This window comes from Mus pahari, chromosome 2 (genome assembly GCF_900095145.1).
Source record: "Mus pahari chromosome 2, PAHARI_EIJ_v1.1, whole genome shotgun sequence".
In the NCBI taxonomy this organism is placed as follows: Eukaryota; Metazoa; Chordata; class Mammalia; order Rodentia; family Muridae; genus Mus; species Mus pahari.
Window position 1 is genome coordinate 151,466,456 of NC_034591.1, and position 21,541 is coordinate 151,487,996.

The 21,541-nt window shown below is 38.4% G+C and overlaps 1 protein-coding gene across 4 annotated transcripts in view; it reads left to right on the plus strand.

Moving 5' to 3' along the window:
- Positions 1–21,541, plus strand: part of Atf7ip (activating transcription factor 7 interacting protein) — an 89,577-nt gene that overhangs the window by 9,200 nt on the left and 58,836 nt on the right. For 2 of the 4 annotated variants that reach the window (XM_029534330.1, XM_029534336.1), the window contains exon 1: positions 5,470–5,608. The exons of the other annotated variants lie outside the window; for them this stretch is intronic. In XM_029534330.1, the coding sequence (XP_029390190.1) occupies positions 5,592–5,608 (17 nt within the window). In that variant the 5' untranslated portion in view covers positions 5,470–5,591. Of the gene's footprint in view, positions 1–5,469; positions 5,609–21,541 lie in introns of those variants that run through there. 4 annotated transcript variants of the gene reach the window in all.

The following is a 21,541-nucleotide window of genomic DNA, read 5'->3' on the forward strand; positions in this document are numbered from 1 at the left end:
CTCTGTAGTCAGGGCTGTCCTAGAACTCATCTGTCTGCCTCTGCCTCCCTGAATGATGAGATTGTATGAATCAGCTGTATTTCCTTCAGCTGGCTGAATTTTTCATTTCTTATATTAAATTTTGTTTTTCATTTCATGCCTATACTATTCTGTTCTGGACTTGAAAGTGCAACTTTTCCCCTTCATATAATAGGTTTTATAGTGTTCTTCTTGATGTGTAATGTATTGCTGATGTGTAATGTATTGATAAGTATTTTTTTGGCATTTGTTTTCTGTCTTTCACATTAAAGGCATGTCAAACATGTTTTTCATGTTTCAATTCCTTCTTGGGAGCTTATTGCATAATGTAATGTGGTAGAAGTCAATTAAAATATCTAAATTTTGATAGACTTAAACTTTTCTCTAGTATGATTTAGGGGGAGTCATTTTTGGTAAGCTCCTCAAAATGTCTTGGGTTTTGTATTTGTTATACACTTATGCTTTCCCTTTTGTAAGTTTGTGCATACACTTATGTATGTGGGTGCATATTAACATATACTGTGTGTAGAAGCCAGATGGCTTAGGGTTAGGGTTAGCATTAGCAGAGGTCAATGTCCTATGTTTTCTTCAATCACTTTTTAATCTGTTTTTTGTTTTGTTTTGTTTTATTTTGTTTTGTTTTGAGATAGGGTCTCTCATCCAACTTGGTGCTTTCCAATTCAATTCACCTAGAAGACTACCAAGTCCTGGGATTTTCTTGTCTCTGACTTCCAGCCCTGGGATTACAGGCCCTCAGCCTCACAAAGTAGATACTGAGGATCTGATTTGTGGCAATCATTTAATCATTTTACTGCTGTCACCCCACAAAAGATTTCCATTTTTATGTATGGAGAATAAAATTCTCATTCATGGAGGAAGAGGCTTAAGTATCTCTTCATTTAGTCTGCACTCTTGTCAGTTTTCAGTGTTTTTCTTCCCTCTTTTCTTTCCTTCCTCCTCTTCTTCTTCCTCCTCCTCCTCTTCCTCCTCCTCCTCTTGCTCCTCCTCTCCCTTCTTCTCCCCCCTCCTTGCTTTTTGGCTGTTGTTGCTGTAGTTGGAATCCAGCACCTTGTAAATGGTACACAAACCCTCTCACAAAACAATGTTGTTGTGACCCTCTTACTTATTTTCAGACCTTGCTAGGTTTAGGGAAAGCTAGCATTCACTGGTCTGTTTTTGATAAGGGCATCTAGAGTTCTTACCTCTCCTCATTGCTTTGGCCAGTGGTACAGCCCCCTGTACCATTCGTTTTTTAACTTGTTGCCAAGTGCTTCTTGAAATATGCTTTCAGCCTTCCAGATCTTTCTGTTTTATCTTACTTTCATTTAAAGAAAAGAAATTACACCTTGGAAAAAACTCTCCTGACTGGCTAGGAATAAAGCTCAGTGGTAGAGGATTTGCCTAACGTGGGCAGGCTGGGGGTTTAATCCCAAGCACAGAAAAACGAAACAAACAAAACAAAACAACAACAACAAAAAAAACCCAAAAACCGAAACTCCTTCTTGTCTATAATTTTTATAGGATTAAGGGGATGTAATGAGAGGTGGAGAAATGAGGTATCTTCAGTTTGTATCATAGTTTGTTTGTTTTAATTACAAGCTTATTCTATTTTATGGAGTGGATCATGTGTTTTATTTAATGGGTGTGGGGGACATTGAGGTACTTGAGGGACTTGATTCTTGCCATTCACTGTGTGGGCCCCAGGGACTAAACACAGGTTGTTGGACATCCTCAAAGAAGTTTTTACTGAGGCTGCCTTGAGGGAGTCTAGGACGAGGACAGAGATGCATGTCCTTTGATTCAGGTCCCAGAAAGTAAGAGGGCTCAGCTCTGCCTTCTGTCATTGCTGCAGGGAGGGAGGGACAGGGCCTCCAGAAAAGGAATGGGCTTGGGATGAGAAAGTGGAAGGTTGTATTTAAAGTTTGTTTAGGATTTTGGTCAGTAACCCAAGAAATAAAATGAAGTTCCATTGTTTGAATTATAACCTAGAAAAGCTAGTGAAGCCGTGAAGATGTAGTTTGTATGTTAGAACCCTTTTATGCCTTTTCAAAAGTAGTTTTCAATAATTTACACGTTATTCCACTAATGTGGTAAATAAAAATTATAGTAGTTGACTCAAGTGGATTTCTTTTCTCATTGCTACTTGTTTAATTCTTGCAAATAATTATATTCTCTGGATATAAAAGTTGGTTTGTAACTCTTGTTTTCAGGGCTATCTAGACTCTTGATTGTGATATGACTTTATCATTTACAAATTCATTAGACCAGATTCCTAGAGCAGAGCCATCCTGACTGCAGGTTGTAGTTGGGACATGTCTGCATCACTGTTGTGATGAGATGAGGAGACTGTGACAGAGCATGCTACTTTCTCCTTGTGAGAGATGAAATGTGAGACTGTTGAGGAACCAGTTACCCAGTTAAAATTCTTTCCAACTCATTTATTTTTACAAATAAATGATGTGGCTTTGTAAATAATCTCATCTAAAATTTCCTAAAAGATTTCTTGTGACATTAAGTTAAGCCATGTTAGACTTAGAAATAGTAATAGAATTTAAAAACAAGTAATTAAGTTATATGTGAAAATGTCATAATGAAATCTGTTATACTCTAATTAAGAAACAAGCCTGACCTTAGGTCCGTTCCTGAAACCTACTTTGGAAGGAGAGAACTCCTGGAAGCAGTCCTCTAATATCCATGCAAAAGCCATGGGCATGCATATGTGTTCCTGCATGCATGTATACATGATGATGATGATACAACAGCAATAATACAAAGTTGAAACAATATTTCTATAGCTGTCTGAGAAATCAATTATTCTATGCTAACAGTAGACACTACAGTCCCTCTCAAAACACTAAAAATGGGAATCTGTTGTATAAAAGATATCTTTACCACATTGAACTCTGAATTGTAGTCTTATAGGAGAAAATTAGGAAGAAAAGAGACATTGTAAGTGAAGGTTCACAAAATGCACAGTTTTCTGAGTTTTTGTGTCAGAAGCAGAATAATGAGAATCTCAGAGTACTGTGTGAGTTGAGATAGATTTATACTATTGAATGGAAAAATGATATTCTAATGGAAGACAAATTAAGGTACAGTTTCTGATCTTCTGATCTTACATGGTATGTGAAGAGAGAGTGTTGAAGTGTGGTCAGTGCAGTGGAGATAAGAACTAGAGATCTTGGGGCTGGTGAGATGGCTCAGTGGGTAAGAGCACCCGACTGCTCTTCCAAAGGTGCAGAGTTCAAATCCCAGCAACCACATGGTGGCTCATAACCATCCGTAACAAGATCTGATGCCCTCTTCTGAAGACAGCTACAGTGTACTTACATATAATAAATAAGTAAAATCTTAAAAAAAAAAAAAATAGAACTAGAGATCCTGAGAGCAGTTATCTCAGGTTTGAATGATGGACACAGCGAGGAGAAGAGTGTTAAGACTGTTAAGGAGAGGACCATTAGTGGTAGTTCTGAATGGTGGGTGTTCTAGCCCATGTCTGTTAATCCAGGACTTTGGAAGGCTGAGGCATGAAGAATGCTATGTTTTAGACTAGTCTAGGCCTAAAGAGTGGGACTGTCTCAAACAAAACCTGTTGAATCCAGATGAACCTAGACTAGAATTTATCTGTTGAGTTGGACTGTTTTTCTGGGACACGGAACAAAAGGTATGAGCCATGACAGCAGCCTGACACTCTCCTTTCTTGTTTTGATTAGAAGGAGAAAACCCAGTATCTAATGAGCTTGGCTAAAACTGCATGGTTGAGTGTACAGCTAGGTCACTTCTCAGCTTTATTGAAGTTTGACGGTTACTTAGTCTCTCAGCCTGGGTTGGTTGTCACAGATTGGTGGCAAAGCCCGCCATTAGACTCAGTAACAACTGAGATAGTATCTAAGGCTTATCAGGCTAGCTATATCGTGAACACATTTATTCAGAATAGCCGTAGTTTACTAACATCTTGCTTTTATTGAATAACTGAAACCATTCTCAGCCACAATGCTCTAAGGCTACCGTGGCTTGGCCAGGTAAGGTATCACAAATACCTGTATCCCTAGCCTTCAGGGGGTAGATGCAGGAGGATTGCAGGTTTGAGGGCAGCTTGAATGTACAGTGGATTCAGGGTTTTGGTTAGTGAGATTGTCCCAAAAAATATAAAATACAGGTTGATGTCATACTTCAGTGATAGGAAGCATGTAGTATGGTCAGGGCCCAGGCTTGACCGCCAGACTAATTTTTTTTTGTAACTTTTATTTTTATTTTATTTTATTTTGTTTTCTAATATAGCTTTTAAGAACAGTTTTCACAGACATTGTCCAGTTCATCTCATGGAAACTTGAATAATGTCTCTTTTAAGACTGAGTAATTAAAAAGTTGTATGTAATATATCAAGCATATACAGAAATAAAATGAGATAAGGAAGCATGTGAATTATCATCTCTTGCGGCCAGTCTGTCTGTCACCTCTCTTATGCCTTAAACAGTTGTAATAAGTACCCACATTTAGATAGCACAATACAAGATAACTGATTTTGAACCCTGTGTGGAAGGATGGAGGAGCCTGGCTCCAGCAGCTCTGGAGCCTGAGAGGCACAATGGGCCCTTTGTGCGCCTTGGGGCCTTTCTTCTGCCAAGTTTGCTGGGAGTACTCAGCTGTGGCTTGATTATACCTCCCCACTTCCGGACTAGGTTGTGCCCTTTGTCCTCTGGTTCCCGGTCCCAGGGAGTCTCTGGTCTTCATTGACTTTAAACTAGTACCAAAGCTTTGGTAGCTCTGTGTACCCTGGGAGTGTACATTCAGACTACAAAGAGATGTTTAATTTTATGAGAAATTACTAAAATATGCTTTGTTGCCACCTTAGTTTTAAAGACTGTATCATTCCAATTGAAAAATGTGGTTGTAAAATCTAACCATTCTGCTAGATTGAGTACTTTTGAAGCCTAGATTTTGTCAGAACAATTTAATTAGCTTTTTAAAATTAAAATCAATGTGATCAAATGAATATAGGATTTAGACAGATTTGACACGCATCTTGTGATGGCCGTGTTCCAGTAAAGGTAAATAGAAAAGACAGAAGGGGTCTTGAGTGGGGTTGAGGGACTGACTTTCTCCTCTCCTTTTTTCTGGATGAAATGGAGGCTTTCTTTCAGGCAATTCCCTGGTGTTTGCTCTGCCTGATTTGGCTCTATCTCTGTTACTGCTAATACGTGGCCTGGATTTCAAGTTGTTTGGGATCGGAGTGTGCCCAGACTCTGTATTGCAAGTCCGGATTCACAGGCATTTTGTTGCAAAACTGGCTTGCTGCCTTGTGTTTTCTTTTCTGTGTCCTAAGTGGCTGCATTGTTTGTTGCAGTATATGCATTAGCTATCTGTGTTCAGTTTCTTGTAGCCTGACAAAGTGGGAGGGGCTTGCTTTGCTCCATGACTGAGTTTTCACTGGGTGAGTCCTTCAGTGCACACTGCAGCCATCTTAATGACACTTTTGTGCAACTGAGACTGTGCAGCTGTCTCAAAATGGCTGCTAACCCAATTCCTGTAGCTGCTTAGGCAGCAAGTGTGCCAGTGAAGAAACTTGTCACATGCACCAGGATCTGAGGTAAGAGCCAGGAAGCTTTGATCTTTAAGCATTACAATTAGAAAATATTAGAACATGACCAAGCTTGGATAGGAAGGAGAACTCGAGTGTGAAAAAGTTGGCAGGTTTACTAAGACCTGTAAGCTTGTATTAGAGAAACCGTATGTTGGGATGGTGAGGTCAAAGGTTAAATTCCTGTGATTTCTCACCATTTTGTTGTCATTGTCAGAACACTTGATCACCACAGTGGTGCTTTTTTGATCCATGCCGAATTTAATGCTCCTTGTGCATTTGATAATTAATTCATTAGATATCTGTAGAAATTCAAACTGTATATTGAGTGTTTTTTAAGAAGCCATAAATTAGCCTCGTTTAGAAAGATTATGATTTTTCTAACTTTTAAAATGAGATTTTGTATGGTAGTTTTATAAAAAGAATGGTAATTTGCCACATAAAACATAGAAAAAATACTGTGTTTTTTGTATTATATGCTTCAGTGCTGTTTCACATGCTAATTATAATAAATATATGTGTATATATACATACGTACATACATACATAATAAACATTTATATAGTGTCTTACTTTTTCCTTAAGTTACTTTTTGTTCAAATTGACATTTGGATTTAGATTTTAAATTTCAGAGTAGTTTCACATATAGACCTGTACTTTTTTTTGTCAATCTACTGTAATCTGATACCTAGAATAAATATTGTTTTAGGTAAGTAGCATTATTGTGCATATTTGAAATTGTTAATACCCTAATTGTAAATCTGAAAAAGGTTTTTAGCATTGTAAAACAGAAATGTTTGCTAAACTACAATTTCATGGTTTCCTAGCAAATTGAGAGAATAATTTTTTTCTCTCTCCCTTTCTCCCTCCCTCATCCTCTCCCCCCCCCCTTTCTTTTCTCCTTTTTTGAGTTGTGATCTCAATGTGGCCTGCTGTTGGTTGTGCCTAGATTGCTAAGTAGGTGCAGCCCCTGACCGCTAGCCTCTGCCTCACCAGTACTTGGATCACAGGTTCGTGTGCTGCTGCGCACTCCCGAAAGCAGGAATGACATTGCACTCACATAATTCAGGTAGAAGAACAGTTATATCTTAAGCAGTGCTTACGTTGTAGTAGTTACTAAATTATTTTTCTGAATACTGTCATATACTTCTGTTGCTTTGTTAATAGAGAAGTTTAAATATATTCTTGACTGATACAATAGAGAACCGTTAGTTATGTATGTTTTGATGGAGGAACTTTTATTTTTTATTTTGTAACCTTTTACACTTTTCGATTTTTGTTTTCTCCCCTCTGTTTTTATTTTTATCTTTAAAAAACAGTGTCTCATATAGTATAAGCTAGCCTTTGAATATTTGTTCTGTGGCCTGGGCTGGCCTTGAACTTGTAATCTTCCTGCTTCAGCCTACCAGAATGAGAGGCAAGTACCACCACGTCTGGCTCTAAAGCAACTTCTAAAATAGCAAATTAAAATTTTGCAAATTGAATTTGTAATCACATGTGTCTGTGCAAATTTGAACCTTGAGCTTGTGATCCAAGGATGAGAGCCAGGACTAGAGGTCAGGAGCCTAAGCATCTCCTACTTAGCAGGCCAGGGGCAACCAATAGCAGACCACACTGAGATCATGACTCAGAGAGAGAAAGGGAAGGGGGGAGAGAGACAAGGAAGGAGGGAGGGAGAGGGGAGGAAGGAGGCACAGAAAGAGAAGAAAATTACTCTCCCAACATATTAAAAGGCTATACATGAAGTTTTATTTTGTACTTATTTCTTAGTATAAATTTATATAATTTACTTGTAATAATTGTATTTAATAAATAAGGTATTGTGTTTAGCAAAACTTTGAAATGAGATCACTTATGACCTTAAGAATTTTATATTAGTGTCCAGATCTGGTTGACTTTTTTGTAGAGCTCAGCCTCTAAGGCATTATGGAATTCTGTTTGAAGTTTTATTATTTTTTTGATTTTTCTTGAAGATCTACACTGGAACATTAAAGCTGCTACTTAATAGTTTAAGATTGCTACCTTGTCATGAACTTTAATTTATACTTGTTCTTGCTTATATTTTTTTTAAAGAAAGGTTTTTTTGTAGTTTAAACTCAATTAAATTATGAATTATTAATAATTTGAATGATAGTTTATATAAATCATCTACTCGTGTGCATTTTCCGCCCAAACAGAAACAAGGTGATAAGTATGAGAATGTGCTTTGCTTTCTGTAAGCTTGTGCTCAGTGTGGCAGGAGCTGGGACTGGCTCCCATCTCTGTCACTTTCCTTTTCATGAGCAGTAAGGACCTTGGTAGAAGGATGGGGGAGGGGAGCGTGGACTATGTAAAATATGTGGATTTGAATAAAATGCTGTAAGACAGCCATTTGGTTTTTAATATGGTGGAAAACTACTGATAAGTTTGAAATGATTGAGCAGTTTATGCTGGCAGTCACTTTTTTTGCCTTCTGTTGTTGAGTATATAATTTACTCTCATACTTTATAAGATTATCAGTTATTCTGGCTACCTTAGAATATTATTGCTAAATTTTTCATTGCCATTTCCCATTTTTACAGCTTATAAGCATAAAGTAGACCTCAGATTAGATGTTATACTAGATAATTGAGGGCATGGTCTATATTCTGGGGACTGAATTCTTGAAGCCATATATTATCCGTTCTTCTTTTTCTTCTTTTCTGTTGTTTACCCTGTCTCATAAGCTATTTTAAAAAATTAGCATAAGTCTCAAAAGGAAATGTTGGGATGGGGAGAGTTCATTGATGAAAAGTGCACAGTTAAATACAAATCCCCTTTCTGACACTGATTGACTGGCTCCTTCCCCCTCCCCCCCTTCCCCCCACATCCCTTGTCATGTGACTAGATCAGAGTATCACAGGAAGTAATTCATGCTGAAGTGTATTCATAAGTAAATCCTGAATGGAATGTTGCTATTACAGATTTGGAAGTGTAGCATAAATGCTTCAGCTATAGTCTGGCTGAGCCTTTCAAATATATTTAAAAAGAAAGCGAGAAAGAGAGAGAAAGAAAAAGAGAGAAAGAAGGAAAGAAAGAGAGAAAGAAAGCAAGCAAGCAAGCAAGCGGGAAATAAAGCTTCTCCAAGCCATGGCTTGAATTCAGGGCTTGGTGCAAATGAGGGCCTTTCAGTGGCCACAGACTGACAGCTGCTAGACTTATTTCTGTCCTTTAACCACTGCCTATTTTTCTAGTTAACATCTAACATCAGGGTTGATGAACATCCACATTTCTTGCGTCTTAAAAGCTGCTAGATGGGGCAGTGGCTAGCCTGTTTGTGAGCCCAGTCATCTGCACCGAACACGAAGCATATCTCCTCTGTTCCATCCTCTTCACTCAGACACTTCTGTCAGCCAGAATCCCTCTTGTACTCTGTTATTAATGGGAGTGTTGACAGCCATAAATATCTAAAATACAGTTTCTAACAGGGAAGAAAACAAACACAAATAAAATCTAGTCTACCCACCCTACCCTAAGGACGATCTAACATGTAAATTAAGTGTGCTCTTGAAGATATGGCACCTTACTTAGGTAGCTTTTTTCTAATTAAAATTTTTTTGAGATTTGTTTTTATTTTATATGTATAGGTGTTTTGTCTCTGTGTCTATATACCATAGGTATACAGTACCTGCAGAGGTCAGAAATGGACACCAGATCCCTTGAATCTGGAGTTAAAGATGGTTGTGAGCTGCCATGTGGGTGCTAGAAATTGAACCTGGGTCCTCAGAGCCATGCTCTCCAATCCCATCCTTTTTTAATAATGGTACAGCGCTGTGGGGCCTACTAGAAAGATTAGTGACATCAGCCCATGATTTAGAGGGAAAAGAGTACTCACTGGAGTGTAGAAAGGGACTGTGAGGTTTCTTCTGTTAATGGTATCACTGTCTTAAAAACATTACTGGAGCCGGGCGTGGTGGCGCATGCCTTTAATCCCAGCACTTGGGAGGCAGAGGCAGGTGGATTTCTGAGTTCGAGGCCAGCCTGGTCTACAAAGTGAGTTCTAGGACAGCCAGGGCTAAACAGAGAAACCCTGTCTCGAAAAACCAAACCAAACAAAACAAAACAAAACATTACTGGCTGTCAACCAGTCTTTATGGTGGGGTGTTAGAACAAATTGCATTCTGAAGTACAGTTTGGTGGACAGGTACGTAAAATAACATTTTTGTCAAAAGTTTCTGCCAAAACTGAACAACATGTAATGTTTTCTAATATGAACTTTTCTAAGTTGAAAATTTTTTTGATAAAATACTTTTTTTGCATAGATAACAATGAAAGCCAATATTAATTTAGCTTTGAAAATCTCTCTTTACATTTACTAGTTAACAGCACCATGTTAGCTGTCAAAATTGTTTTGATGTTGTGTGAACATGGTATGTTAGCATTGTGATTGGTGTGATTTGAATTCACATTCTTTCAGAGTGTCAGCCCAGCTAGCTTCCTTCCTTCCTTCCTTCCTTCCTTCCTTCCTTCCTTCCTTCCTTCCTTCCTTCCTTCCTTCCTTCCTTCCTTCCTATTTATTTCTTTGGGTGATAGTCTTATTGTATAGTCCTGGCTGGCCTCAAGCTCTTCGTGCTTTCTGGAAGCTGGGATTAAGCATATGGCACCACACCCAGCAGCTTCTTGACATTCATAGAATGACAGGTAACTCCAAGGAAACTCCCCTTTGGAAGCAAATTTCAAGATAACAATGAAACCATAATGGATGAAGAGGTTGCTAACTTGTACAGGAAGTAGACCACTCTGGTTCCCACACTGCCCAAAGACAGTGACTGGGGAGAAAAGGTAATTACTATTCAGATAGCTTGAATAGTTCAGGTGAGTTAGAGCTTTCACAAAGTGGGTTTTTTGTTTGTTTTACTGTTCATTCGTAATAGTTTGGATTGGAACTACGGAGAACCACATCAGTTGACCACAGCAGTATAAGTTTAATGAGGAAGGGGATTTAACTTGAGAGATGTCTGAGGAGTGTTGAGTTTGCCTGAGTGCGTCCATCCTGTCTCTGAAGTTAGGCAAATGCAGCTGGTGAAGAATGGCGACTGTGGTGCTTCTTTGTTGGATGTGGACATTCATGTATTATAGTGGGGGCATTAACACAAATGCCAGGAAAGGTGATCTCTGCTCTTGTTGTTGTTCAGTTCAGGATAAATCATGTAATCTCTTTGCACTGTTCTTTGATCATTAGAGATGATTAAAGAATTAGAAAGTAAATGCTAGCCACCTGGAGTAAGAGGATTCTAAGGTTGAGGCTGCCTTACACAACTTAGCAAGACTAAAACACATTGTCAAACAAGAGTCCTGGCTTTACAGGTAGACTAGGTGTCTTAGGGTTTCACTGCTGTGACCAGACATCATGACCAAGCTAACCCTTATGAGGATAACAGGCTTACAGGTTCAGAGGTTCAGTCCATTATCATCAAGGTGGGAACATGGCAGCATCCAGGCAGGCATGGTGCAGGAGGAGCTGAGAGTTCTACATCTTCATCTGAAGGATGCTAGCAGAATACTGACTTGCAGGCAGCTAGAATGAGGGTCTTAAATGCCACACCTACAGGACACATCTACTATAATAAGGCCACACCCTCTAATAATGCCACTCCCTGGGCCTAGCATGTACAAACCATTGCACTAGGTAAGCGCTCAGTGCAAGAACTGTTTTTTACAGGACCCAGCCTTGGTCCTCCATAGCATAAAAGCTGGAAATCAGAGGGTCCAGATATTTTTTTTTCAGTCAGTTTGATAAACTAATTATTGGCAGTTACATAAAAAGTAAATTAAGCTCATTTTGTTTTGATATCTCTCATGTTTCAAGCAGTTCTTTTCATTGTCCATCACACACTATTCATGTGTTGGTGGTATACTGGAACTATGGTGCCTCTCCTCTGCTGCTGCTGGCTGAAGCTGCTGGGAGAGAGAGGCTCACCAGTCCTCTGTGGCACTTTCAATAAGCAGGAATGTTGAGCTGTTTCTGATAATTCACTGCAAGTAATTAACTCATTTGTTATTAAAATAATATGTAACTGCTTATTATTTATATTGTATTTTATGCTGCATTAAACTCAAGTTGGATGCTTAACCAAGTTCAAAGAAGAACAGACACCTAAAAAATGAGAGGCTGGAGTCAGAATCACAGACCCCTGATCCCAGCACCCGACAGCTGAGGTGAAAGATTAGAGCAGCAGTTCTCAACCTTCCTAAAACTTTCAAAACTCAGTTCCTCCTGTAGCTTGATCCCCAACCTTAAAGTTATTTATTGTAATGTGAATATCTGATATGCAGGATATCTGATCTGTGACCTCTACAAAAGGGTTGTTCAACTCTCAAAAGGCGCAACCCATAGGTCAAGAACCTCTGATACTGGGTTTAAGGCCAACCTGGGCTCATATGTAAAATAATAAAAGGATTGTACCTGGTGGTTTGAATAAGAATGGTCCCCATAGGTCTATATATTTGAATTCTTAGTTACTAGGGAGTGGCACTATTTGGAAATATTAGTTACGTGTGACCTTGTTGGAGGAAGTGTGTTGTGAATGGGGTGGGCTTTGAGGTTTCTTTAGCCCATGCCAAGCCCAGGGTCTCTCTGTCTGTGGATCCAGATGTAGCTCCTGCACCATGCCTACTGCTGTGCTTCCCACTGTCATGATAATGAATGAAACCGCTGAAACTGTGAGCAAGCCCCCAATTAAATGCTTTCTTTGATAAGAGTTGCTTTGGCCAGTGGTCTCTTCACAGCAATAGAAAAATGACTAATACAGAGGTCTGTATGAGGTTTGTGTGTGGAGTGCTGCTGTAACAGGCCTGAGACCATGCAGCTTGTTGGAGGAATATGGAAGACTTTGGAACTTTGGCTTAATAAAGGACTTGAATGCTCTAAGTGGGGCTTAATGAATGATACCAATAAGAACATGGAAGATGGTGGTGCTGAGGACAACATCAACACCCCCCACACACACACACCCCAAGAGATTTAAGAGGGGAAGAATATTAGTAAATGCTTCTTGTGATATTTCAGCAAAGAATGAGGCTGCTTTCTGCCCTTGTCTGCAAAACCTTCCTTGATGTTGAAGAATTTTGGATTAATGGCCTTTGAAGAGGAGATTTCAAGACAGCCTAGTATTACAGTGTTGTGTGATTATTAGTGGCTACTCTTATGCAGATCTATAATGTACATGAACAAGCTGCACAAATACAATTACAGTTTGTGGAGAAAAAGGAACACCATTGTAGTGTCTGTTCCTGGCTGTCAACTTGTCTATATCTGGAATGAACTACAATGCAGAAGGCTCACCTGTGATCCTAATCTGGAGACTAGGAGATAGAAGTTTCTGACCTTGATCTTGATGTGGAGATCTTGAGGCATAGTGGCCATGAATCCCAGGAGATCAAGGCAAGGAGATCTCTGAGTTCAAGATCATCTGGGACAAAGCAAGTCCTAGATCCAGGCATGGTGACACACACCTTTAATCTGGGCCACATCTTCTACTGGAGACCTACATAAGGACATTGGAAGAAGGAAGATTCACTCTTTCTCCTTCGCCTGCTTGCCTTGTGGTATTGAGCAACTGCTAGATCCTTGGACTTCCATCCATAGCTGCTGCTGAACGATGTTGGAGAGTTGGACTGCAGACTGTAAGTCATCAGCAAATTCCATTACTATATAGAGACTACCCATAAATTCTGTGACTCTAGAGAACCCCAACTAATACAACCATGAAGTAATGATGGAGCTAAGTCTTGTCCTAAAGGAGATAGAAAGTTTAAGGAAAAACCTGTTACTAAATGGAGTGAAGGGAATAGTGACTTCAGGGCAACATCCCACCCTGCTCACTTTCCAACTTTAGAGAAGGAATTAAAGAAAAGCTTCAGCAACAAAGATGGAAAGCTGATGTAAATGTTATTGATGTAAATGTTATTGCCAAGTTCCAGCCCCAGCAAGCAGAAGAACTTTTTGGCAGCTCTGGCATTAGAGTTAATGATACAAGAAAGGGTTGCGGAATCTCCCTCTGCTGCTAAGGAAATCTGCTGAGGTTGGGCATGTGTGAAGGGTGTCCTTGTGTGGAGGCCTAGAGAGGCCACTGAATGAGGGTAAAGCCTGGATTGTGTTGGAGACCTCTTGGTATACCTGTCAAGGAAAGCTGCAGAGGCAACAACATTGGAAGGAGTTGGGGAGACAGAATTTGGAGTTTTTGGTCATGATTTGCTTCAGTATTTCCTTATTATGTTCTCTTTCCTCCCTTTGGAATGATTATGTATATTCTGTGCAATTATATGTTGGAAGTATGTGATCCTCTTTTTGATTTTGACTTTACAGGGGTTACGGTTAAGAGAGTGCCATCAGTCTCAGAGACTTTTGACATTTAAACAGTATTGAGACTGGGATAGACTATGGTGATCTTTGAAATTGGACTGAATGCATTTTTGCATTATGATATGGCTATAAGCCTATAGGAGCCAGGGACTGGAATGTGATGGTTTGAATAAGAATGGCCATGGATTCATGTATTTGAATGCTTAGTCACCAGGGAGTGACGTTTGTATGTGTGGCATTGTTGGAGAAGTGTGTTCTTGAGAAGAGAGTGGGCTTTGAGGATTTAGAAGCTCATGGAAACTCAGTGTCTCCCTCTCTACCTGTGGATCTGTTTGTAGCTCTCAGCTGCTTCTGCAGCGCCATCCCTGCCATGCCTGCTGCTAGTCTTCCCACCGTGATGATAATGAATTAAACCTCTGAAATTGTAAGCCAGCCCCCAATTAAATGCGTTCTTTGTCTTATTGCATTGGTCATGGTGTCTCTCTTCCCAGCAGGAGAGCAGTGATTACGCTGTAAAGCCTCTAAGCTCTCTTTGCAGCTCTTGAGTCTTTCTGATGAATTCGGTACCTAAGAATCTGGTGTTCAGAGCTGTGTGCCCCTCCCCAGTATTAAGTGTATGGTGAATTCAGAAGTTGCATTGTATTTTACTGTCATTTTGTCTGCTGGGGTGGAGTGGACAGGGTGGACAGGTCTTGAGAGGACAGTGTGGTTGTCTGAGAAGAATTTGTCCATTCCCTCTCAGTTGTTCTCTCTCACAGGGGACAGTTATAATCGCCTGCGTATTTACTGTTTATACAGTAGTACTTATTTATTCATATTTAGAGTCTCAATACTATATAAAGGGTGACTTAAGAATAAGGATAAACCTAGAGAGCATGGTTGTAGGAGATGGCTCAGCGGCTTAGGAGTGCTTACTGCTCGCGCAGTTCCTGGCGTCCACTTTAGGGAGCTCACAACTGCCTTCAGCTCCAGAGAGATCTGACACTTCAGGCCTCTGTGTGCAACTAGCATTTACGTGGACCTACCCACGTGCAAAATGCATACAGACAGTAATCTAAAATAATAAGAATAAATCTAAAAATAAAAATGTATTTTGAGGTCATCCCCAGCATTTTAAGTACTTTCTAGTTTGTTAATCTGAATGTAGAATTAGGCTGGGGATTTGACTATAGTTTAGGTCATCTGTACTTTTAAAGTGGGGGTAAAGTCCAGGTAAATGGGGTTGTAGAGTTTGTGTCAGTAAATCATAAAGTAGCCAAATGCACTTTACCCACAATCGTCGGTAGTGACTTGATGCTTGCCCATGAGGAAGTGGAAATGATAAATCAGCCACATAATTTTGACAGGAATTGTGGCACTGACATTTGTAATTCAATATGTCTTTGTTTTGGTAGGAAGAAAGGACATACTTTAGTAATGTTAGTTGGTGTTAGTAAATATGTTGAATTATTTGACCATCATAATAATGGTACATGAGGATGTGCGTCCTATTCAGTGAATATGTCTAACAGCAAGTTTACTTGTAAAAATTTATAATTATTCATTAATAAAACTTGAAAACATAGTTGTATATTAAAGATAGCTTTTATTTAATGAGTTATAATTTATAGTTTTAATGGCTATATAATTAGAAATATAATATAATTAGAAAAAGTATATATGTCTGTGACCAAGTAAGCTAATAAGGATTTACAAAATTTTGGGGGGATAAAATTGTTTCATGTGGCAGGGGTTTAGTTTTAGTAGAAGTTACTTTTTTTTTTTTTTTTTTCTGGGAATTGAATTCTTTTAGTGACTAGCTAGCTAGATGGCTTCTAGAATCAGCCAGTGCCTGCTAGAGAACTAATGGTACAGGCTTTCTCCCCAGCTAGGAAGAAAGGACTGCTTTATTTATGTAAATTGTTCTAACTGGCGCCAGCTAGCTGGAACTGCAGTCTGCCTGTGCAGTGGCGGCAGATAACACGTGTCCTGGACTTCCTCTTTGGAATGTGTGGGCTGATAGTGGAGGGTTGAAGCCTTAGTGTCACAGTAATGAGAAGGAAGACTCCAGCACTGGCAGTGCCATGGCTGACGAGAGCAGCTGTGTGTTTTAAGTTTGGCTCTTAGAGACTGTGTCTACTGACACCATTAGTAATAGGTGGGAGGCACTTAACTTTGAACAGTTGCTGCAGACCTTATAGTTGCCTGGAGAGCAGCACAGAGAATTCAGATTCTAGGCTTCTTCACTGCAAATGGTCCTTTTGAAGATAAGCTCTTGTGCTCCGTGAGCATCACTGATACATTGAATGACAGCTTTTTGGCTTTGTGGTTAATGGGATATTAATGGGATGTTTGCTGCATAAACTACTCAACAGATGTGAAACAACAAAAGGAATCACAACACATAGCCAACTATTGTGTTCCTGAGTTTTTAAAAATGAATAACGAATCAAATAAGAAATTTAAACTCAAGAAGGTTAACCTAGAAGTCTCATTAGATTTTAAAGTTTGCCCTGGCTTACATGAAGAAGAGGAAATCTTTTTACAGTACCAAGCTGCCCCCAGGTAAGAGATTCAGGTCCCCTTTCTGTGGCATCTCCTCATCCTAGGTGCTCCAACTGTCTCTCTGCCTTTGGGTGCTCTCCCCCCCCCCCCCAGCTATTGTAATGACAGGATTGGTAGATTATTAATGTTAATATTCAGGAGATTTTGAGAGCCATATTTGGATTTAGTCTTTTAAAGAGATGTCATTGTGAATTCACAATTGATATGAAATGAACTAATTAATAAATGAAGTGAGCTTCATGTGGATATTACTAATGTATATAATCAATTCATATTACATATGAATCAGTCACTATAGCCTGTTACCATGTCCTCAGTTACATCAGCACTAACTGGTTGGTCTATGAGGAGAAATTAACTCACTGTAAAGTTTTAGTGTGCATTTAACAGAGGTCAGCATTGTAGATCAGACTGCTTATGCATTCACACTTGACTTACATGTTAAACAATAGATGTTTATACAGAGTTGACAGTATCCAGTTTTTCACTCCACATAATAAATTAATTTCCAAATATTTAAATTTATCACAATTTTAATATGCATTAATTAAGAATTCCATTATATCTAATACTTCATTTCATAAGTTGACCAATGATACACAGGCATTGTTACTCTTGTGTTATATACCTGAAATATTATATCCTATGGAAATAAAAATATATATGTATAATAGAGGTTTATATAATTACTACAGAGATAGAAAGGCGTATGTTTGTGATAAAATGCACGTGTTTATTGTCATGTAGAGGTTAGATATTTTAAATTGTTATAATAGTATTTGGGGAATAGGTGTAAGCAGGAGGAGAAGTAGCAATGCCAACGAAGGGACACAGAGGAAAATGCTCCAGCAGGCCACCCTCTTTTGTGTCTTCCTCTAGCAGTAAACACTAGGCTTTTCCTACAGCCTTAAAGTGTTATTGGTTGCATTTCCAGTTCTCTAGCTTCTGAAAGGTAACTGGTCACTATTACTTTATGGTTATGCATGTTGGTGGGCTAACCTTTGAGTTAGTGAAATTAAGACTACCTTTTTTTTTTTTTTTTTTTTAATTTTTCGAGACAGGGTTTCTCTGTATAGCTCTGGCTGTCCTGGAACTCACTTTGTAGACCAGGTGGCCTCGAACTCAGAAATCCTCCTGCCTCTGACGAGTGCTGGGATTAAAGGCGTGTGCTACCACGCCCGGCTAAGACTACCATTTTTTTTAAAAAAGAAACTAACCTCATCAACTTGTGACATAGAGTGCTTTAAGCCTACTAACACATCTGTCCATCTGTCTGTCTATCACCTATCTATTCATTCATCCATCCAATTTATTTTTAGACCAGGTCTATGTATATAGTTCTGGTTGGCTTGGAACTCAGATATCTGCCTGCCTCTTCTTTTGTGCTAGTATTAATGCACCTCCACTGACCTGGGTTATCAATTTTTATATGACTAGTTTTGCAGAATTACTTAGGATGTATTGTTAGCATTTTGCTGTTAGGTAGGTTTTTTTTTTTTTTTTTTTTTTTTTTTACAAATTGCCTCTTAATTCCGAGTTTTGTTCTTTGTTTTAATAGCTAATCTTCCTCTTATCTTGCCGGTATATATGGTTTTATTTGTGGGGTTTTTTTTTGTTATTGAATTTATAAAATATTTATTACCACATATGAGTTCACTATTGATATTTATTGATATATTTATAAGAATTTTGCATTTGATTATTTATATGATTCTATATATTTCCCTATCATTCTGGGTTCTTAATAGATTTTTTTTTTTCTAATCGCATCTATAGATTTAGGAAGAAATGTGTGTATCTCTGCTTGGGGGTTTTATTTTTTACTCCTGAACGTCTGAGCCCTGTTTTGTTTTGTATGATATGAAGTACATTATTTAGTGTTTCTGATGTGTGCACTTGGAGTGGATCTCTTGGGTGAATTGCTTGATTTTTACTTTGAATTCTTTTAAAATATGTTAGCTATAGCATTTATTTATATGCTCCTCTAATTTTGGGTCAGCATTTGTCTAGCATGTAATTTGTTAGAGCCCTCATTTTCAGAGCGATGATATTGCTTTATTATAAGATATTCCCTCTTAGGTGATGATTTTAAAAAATATGTTTACTAACTTGAAATTCAGTGTGCTCCCTCTTGCTCTCTTTATTTTTTGAGACAGAGTCCCTCATAGAACCTGAATCTCCCCAGGCCTGCCAGTGAGCCCCAGTGAGTCCCAGTGAGCCCCAGTGAGCCCCAGTGGGCCCCAGGGACTCGCCTTTCACTGCCTCTCCAGTGCTAGGATTAGATACCTGCTGCTGTGCCTGGCTTTCTGTGTACTTGCTGAGGAGTTCAACTGTTGGTCTGCATGCTTGTTGGGGAAGTGTGGTCTCCTCAGTCCCTCCCTCCACTCTTCTGTTTATAAAGGTGGGGAAGTGGAACTTACATGGGGTACCCTGTTAATTTGTCATTTGAATGGTGGCCTACTGTCTTAGCATGTGTAGTACTACCCTTGCTACAGCCATATAGACTTAACACCCTTAGTACTAGCTTGGAAGACAGAAGTAGAATTTGGTTAGCTGGTCAAATACAGACTATTCAGTGTATTTTTACATGAAGATTCAAAGTGGCATATGTGGTCTGAGTGAACGTATGTTTATGCTCCCTCTTCTCAAGTGACCTGCTTTAACAGACTTGGCACTTATCCTTCCATACCTAGATAACTGGATGACCACATATGTGTTTAGAATTTTCTACTTGTGTTTAACATTGTAATGTTATAAAACTAGGAAGGTATTTATTGACTGCTTATGATATCAGAGTATTTGTGCAGGGACACTTTATAGGATCAGTGTCATACAAGAGGATATAGACCCAAGGAAAGTAGTGTGTCTTAAGTGATATAGGCAGCCAGGCAGGGACAGTCCCCGTAGTCACAGACAGGTCTCTTGTTTGATGAGTTAGGAACATCTGCAGTGCATTTTGGGCATAGTACTTTTCAGAAATTTCTTCATACCTTAAAAAAAATATATCACTTTACATGTTTAAAACTGTCTAATGTTTTTTAGTTTGGATGTTCCATTATTTTTGAAACTATTTTCCTAGTGATTTTTGTTGGTTTGTTTGCTATTTATAGTGTAGCTGTGTATTCTGTTCTGTTCCTCTTTTAAACAGTCTGGCATAACCTGAGAAAGAAAGGTCAGGCACCTGGGTGGTACTAATGCCTGTTGGCTCACACCAGTACATCTGATTAATTATTCTGACAGTGAGCGACATGACGTCTGTACATTAATGTTAATGAGGAAACTTGAAATTTTCTTTTATTTTTCTGAATCATTTGTAGCTATTTCTGTTTTCCAAATGTTCCTCAGAATTTGTGTTTAATTTTCATTCTATGCCATTGGATTTTCTATGATTATATAGAACCTTTTTGATATTGGGCTTATGTCTACTCTCATTTATTTCAAAAGCTGTCTCATTGTTTATTTCATTATGAACAATTCTACTGCACTCTAAATTTTAAACAAGAGTTTACTTTTTCATAAGCTTTTATATTTGATGAGAAAACATTTGGTTTTTAAAAATATTCCCTTTTTATAAACCATTCTTTTGTTTTACATATTAATCTTAACACTTTTGTTATAGTACAAAAATTACATAGGTGAAATTTTAGCTAGAATTTTCTTTTGACAGATTTTGCCTAGGAAAAGTAATGCATTTTTCTGCATTAAGTCTTAGGTCTTCTTACATAGTTCCAATATTTCACATAATTTAAAAATTCAAGTAAATGTTTTTAGATAGTTTTTTTTTCCTTGATATTCTGTTTCTTACTCTAGTCAGGTATTTGAGATCTTTGGTCAGGGTTTCTAGTATTGAACATAGCACCACACTGGTATGAGGATTTTTTGATTGAAATGATCTTTGTTTTCTTAAGGACTAAATCTTGACATTGCAAAGTTTTATTTTTATCACTGTTAATTTGTATAAATGAATGAATATTGAAACACTCATTTCCATGCGAGTTTTATTCAGAACGGACATCTGGGCTTTGTAATTGTTTTGGGTTCTTAGTACATTTTCTAAATTTAAATTATTACAGTTTTAAGATAGAAAAATAGTTTGGTTTAGTGAGCACACATCATCCGTTAGCAGTGTGTCAAGCATATAGGAATAAATTTCAGGGAAATCTAGTTGGTTTTTTCCAGTCCTTAAAGGTCTGATGTAATGGAAGTCCTGCGCATGCTCTTGCCTGTTTCCTCCCTCACCCAGGCTCCATTGTCTGCTTATTAGAAGAGGGGCTTCAGGATTGCGAACCTCCTGACGATTGTCAAGTTTTGGAAATAAGGTGCTAGCATAAATAATATGCTTGACATATTATAGTTTTTACTGTCTATCTTTGGATTTTTTATTCTTTTCCCTTTCTCTAGTCCTCCTCATTGTCCCGCCTCCCTTTCCTCTTCTCTTTCTGTCTCTTTCTGTTCTCATCCTTTTTCTCCTCCTCCTCCTCCTCCTCTCCTTGTCTGATTCTTTGAATTCTGGAGGCTCTAGGCTCAGATAAATTCTCTAATGTGGCAGCCAGCCAGCTCTCCAATAGGCCTAAACTGAGCATGCTGCCGTTGCCTAGCAACTGCTTGGGAAGTCTTTGTCTATGACTGAATTATAAATAGGGTTATGAGCAAAAGTGCAATTGAAAATGGAATTGGAAAGAAAGGCATACTCTCTTTTTTTCCTCATTTGAATTAGAAGAATTAAAGAATTTTTTAATATAGTCTCTTGAAATCTGGCTTATAAAAATTGAGCTAATCAGGAAGATAATAAAGGCTTTATAAGTTTATGTCTGTAGTTAAACATTTAAATCTTTTTAAAAATTATTTCTATTTGTGTGTATGTGTATGTGTGTGTGCACATGATGCACACTTATGCTTGTGAGTGACTTTGGTCCCTAGAGGAGGACTTTTGGATCCTATGAAGCTGGAGTTAATAGCAGTTGTGAGTCAACAGATGCAATTGCTGGAAACCAAATTTGGGTCCTTTGCAAGAACCACCAGGCCAATTCCCTAAAGTCTATTTCTTTTTTTTCTTTCTTTTTTTTTTTTTTTTT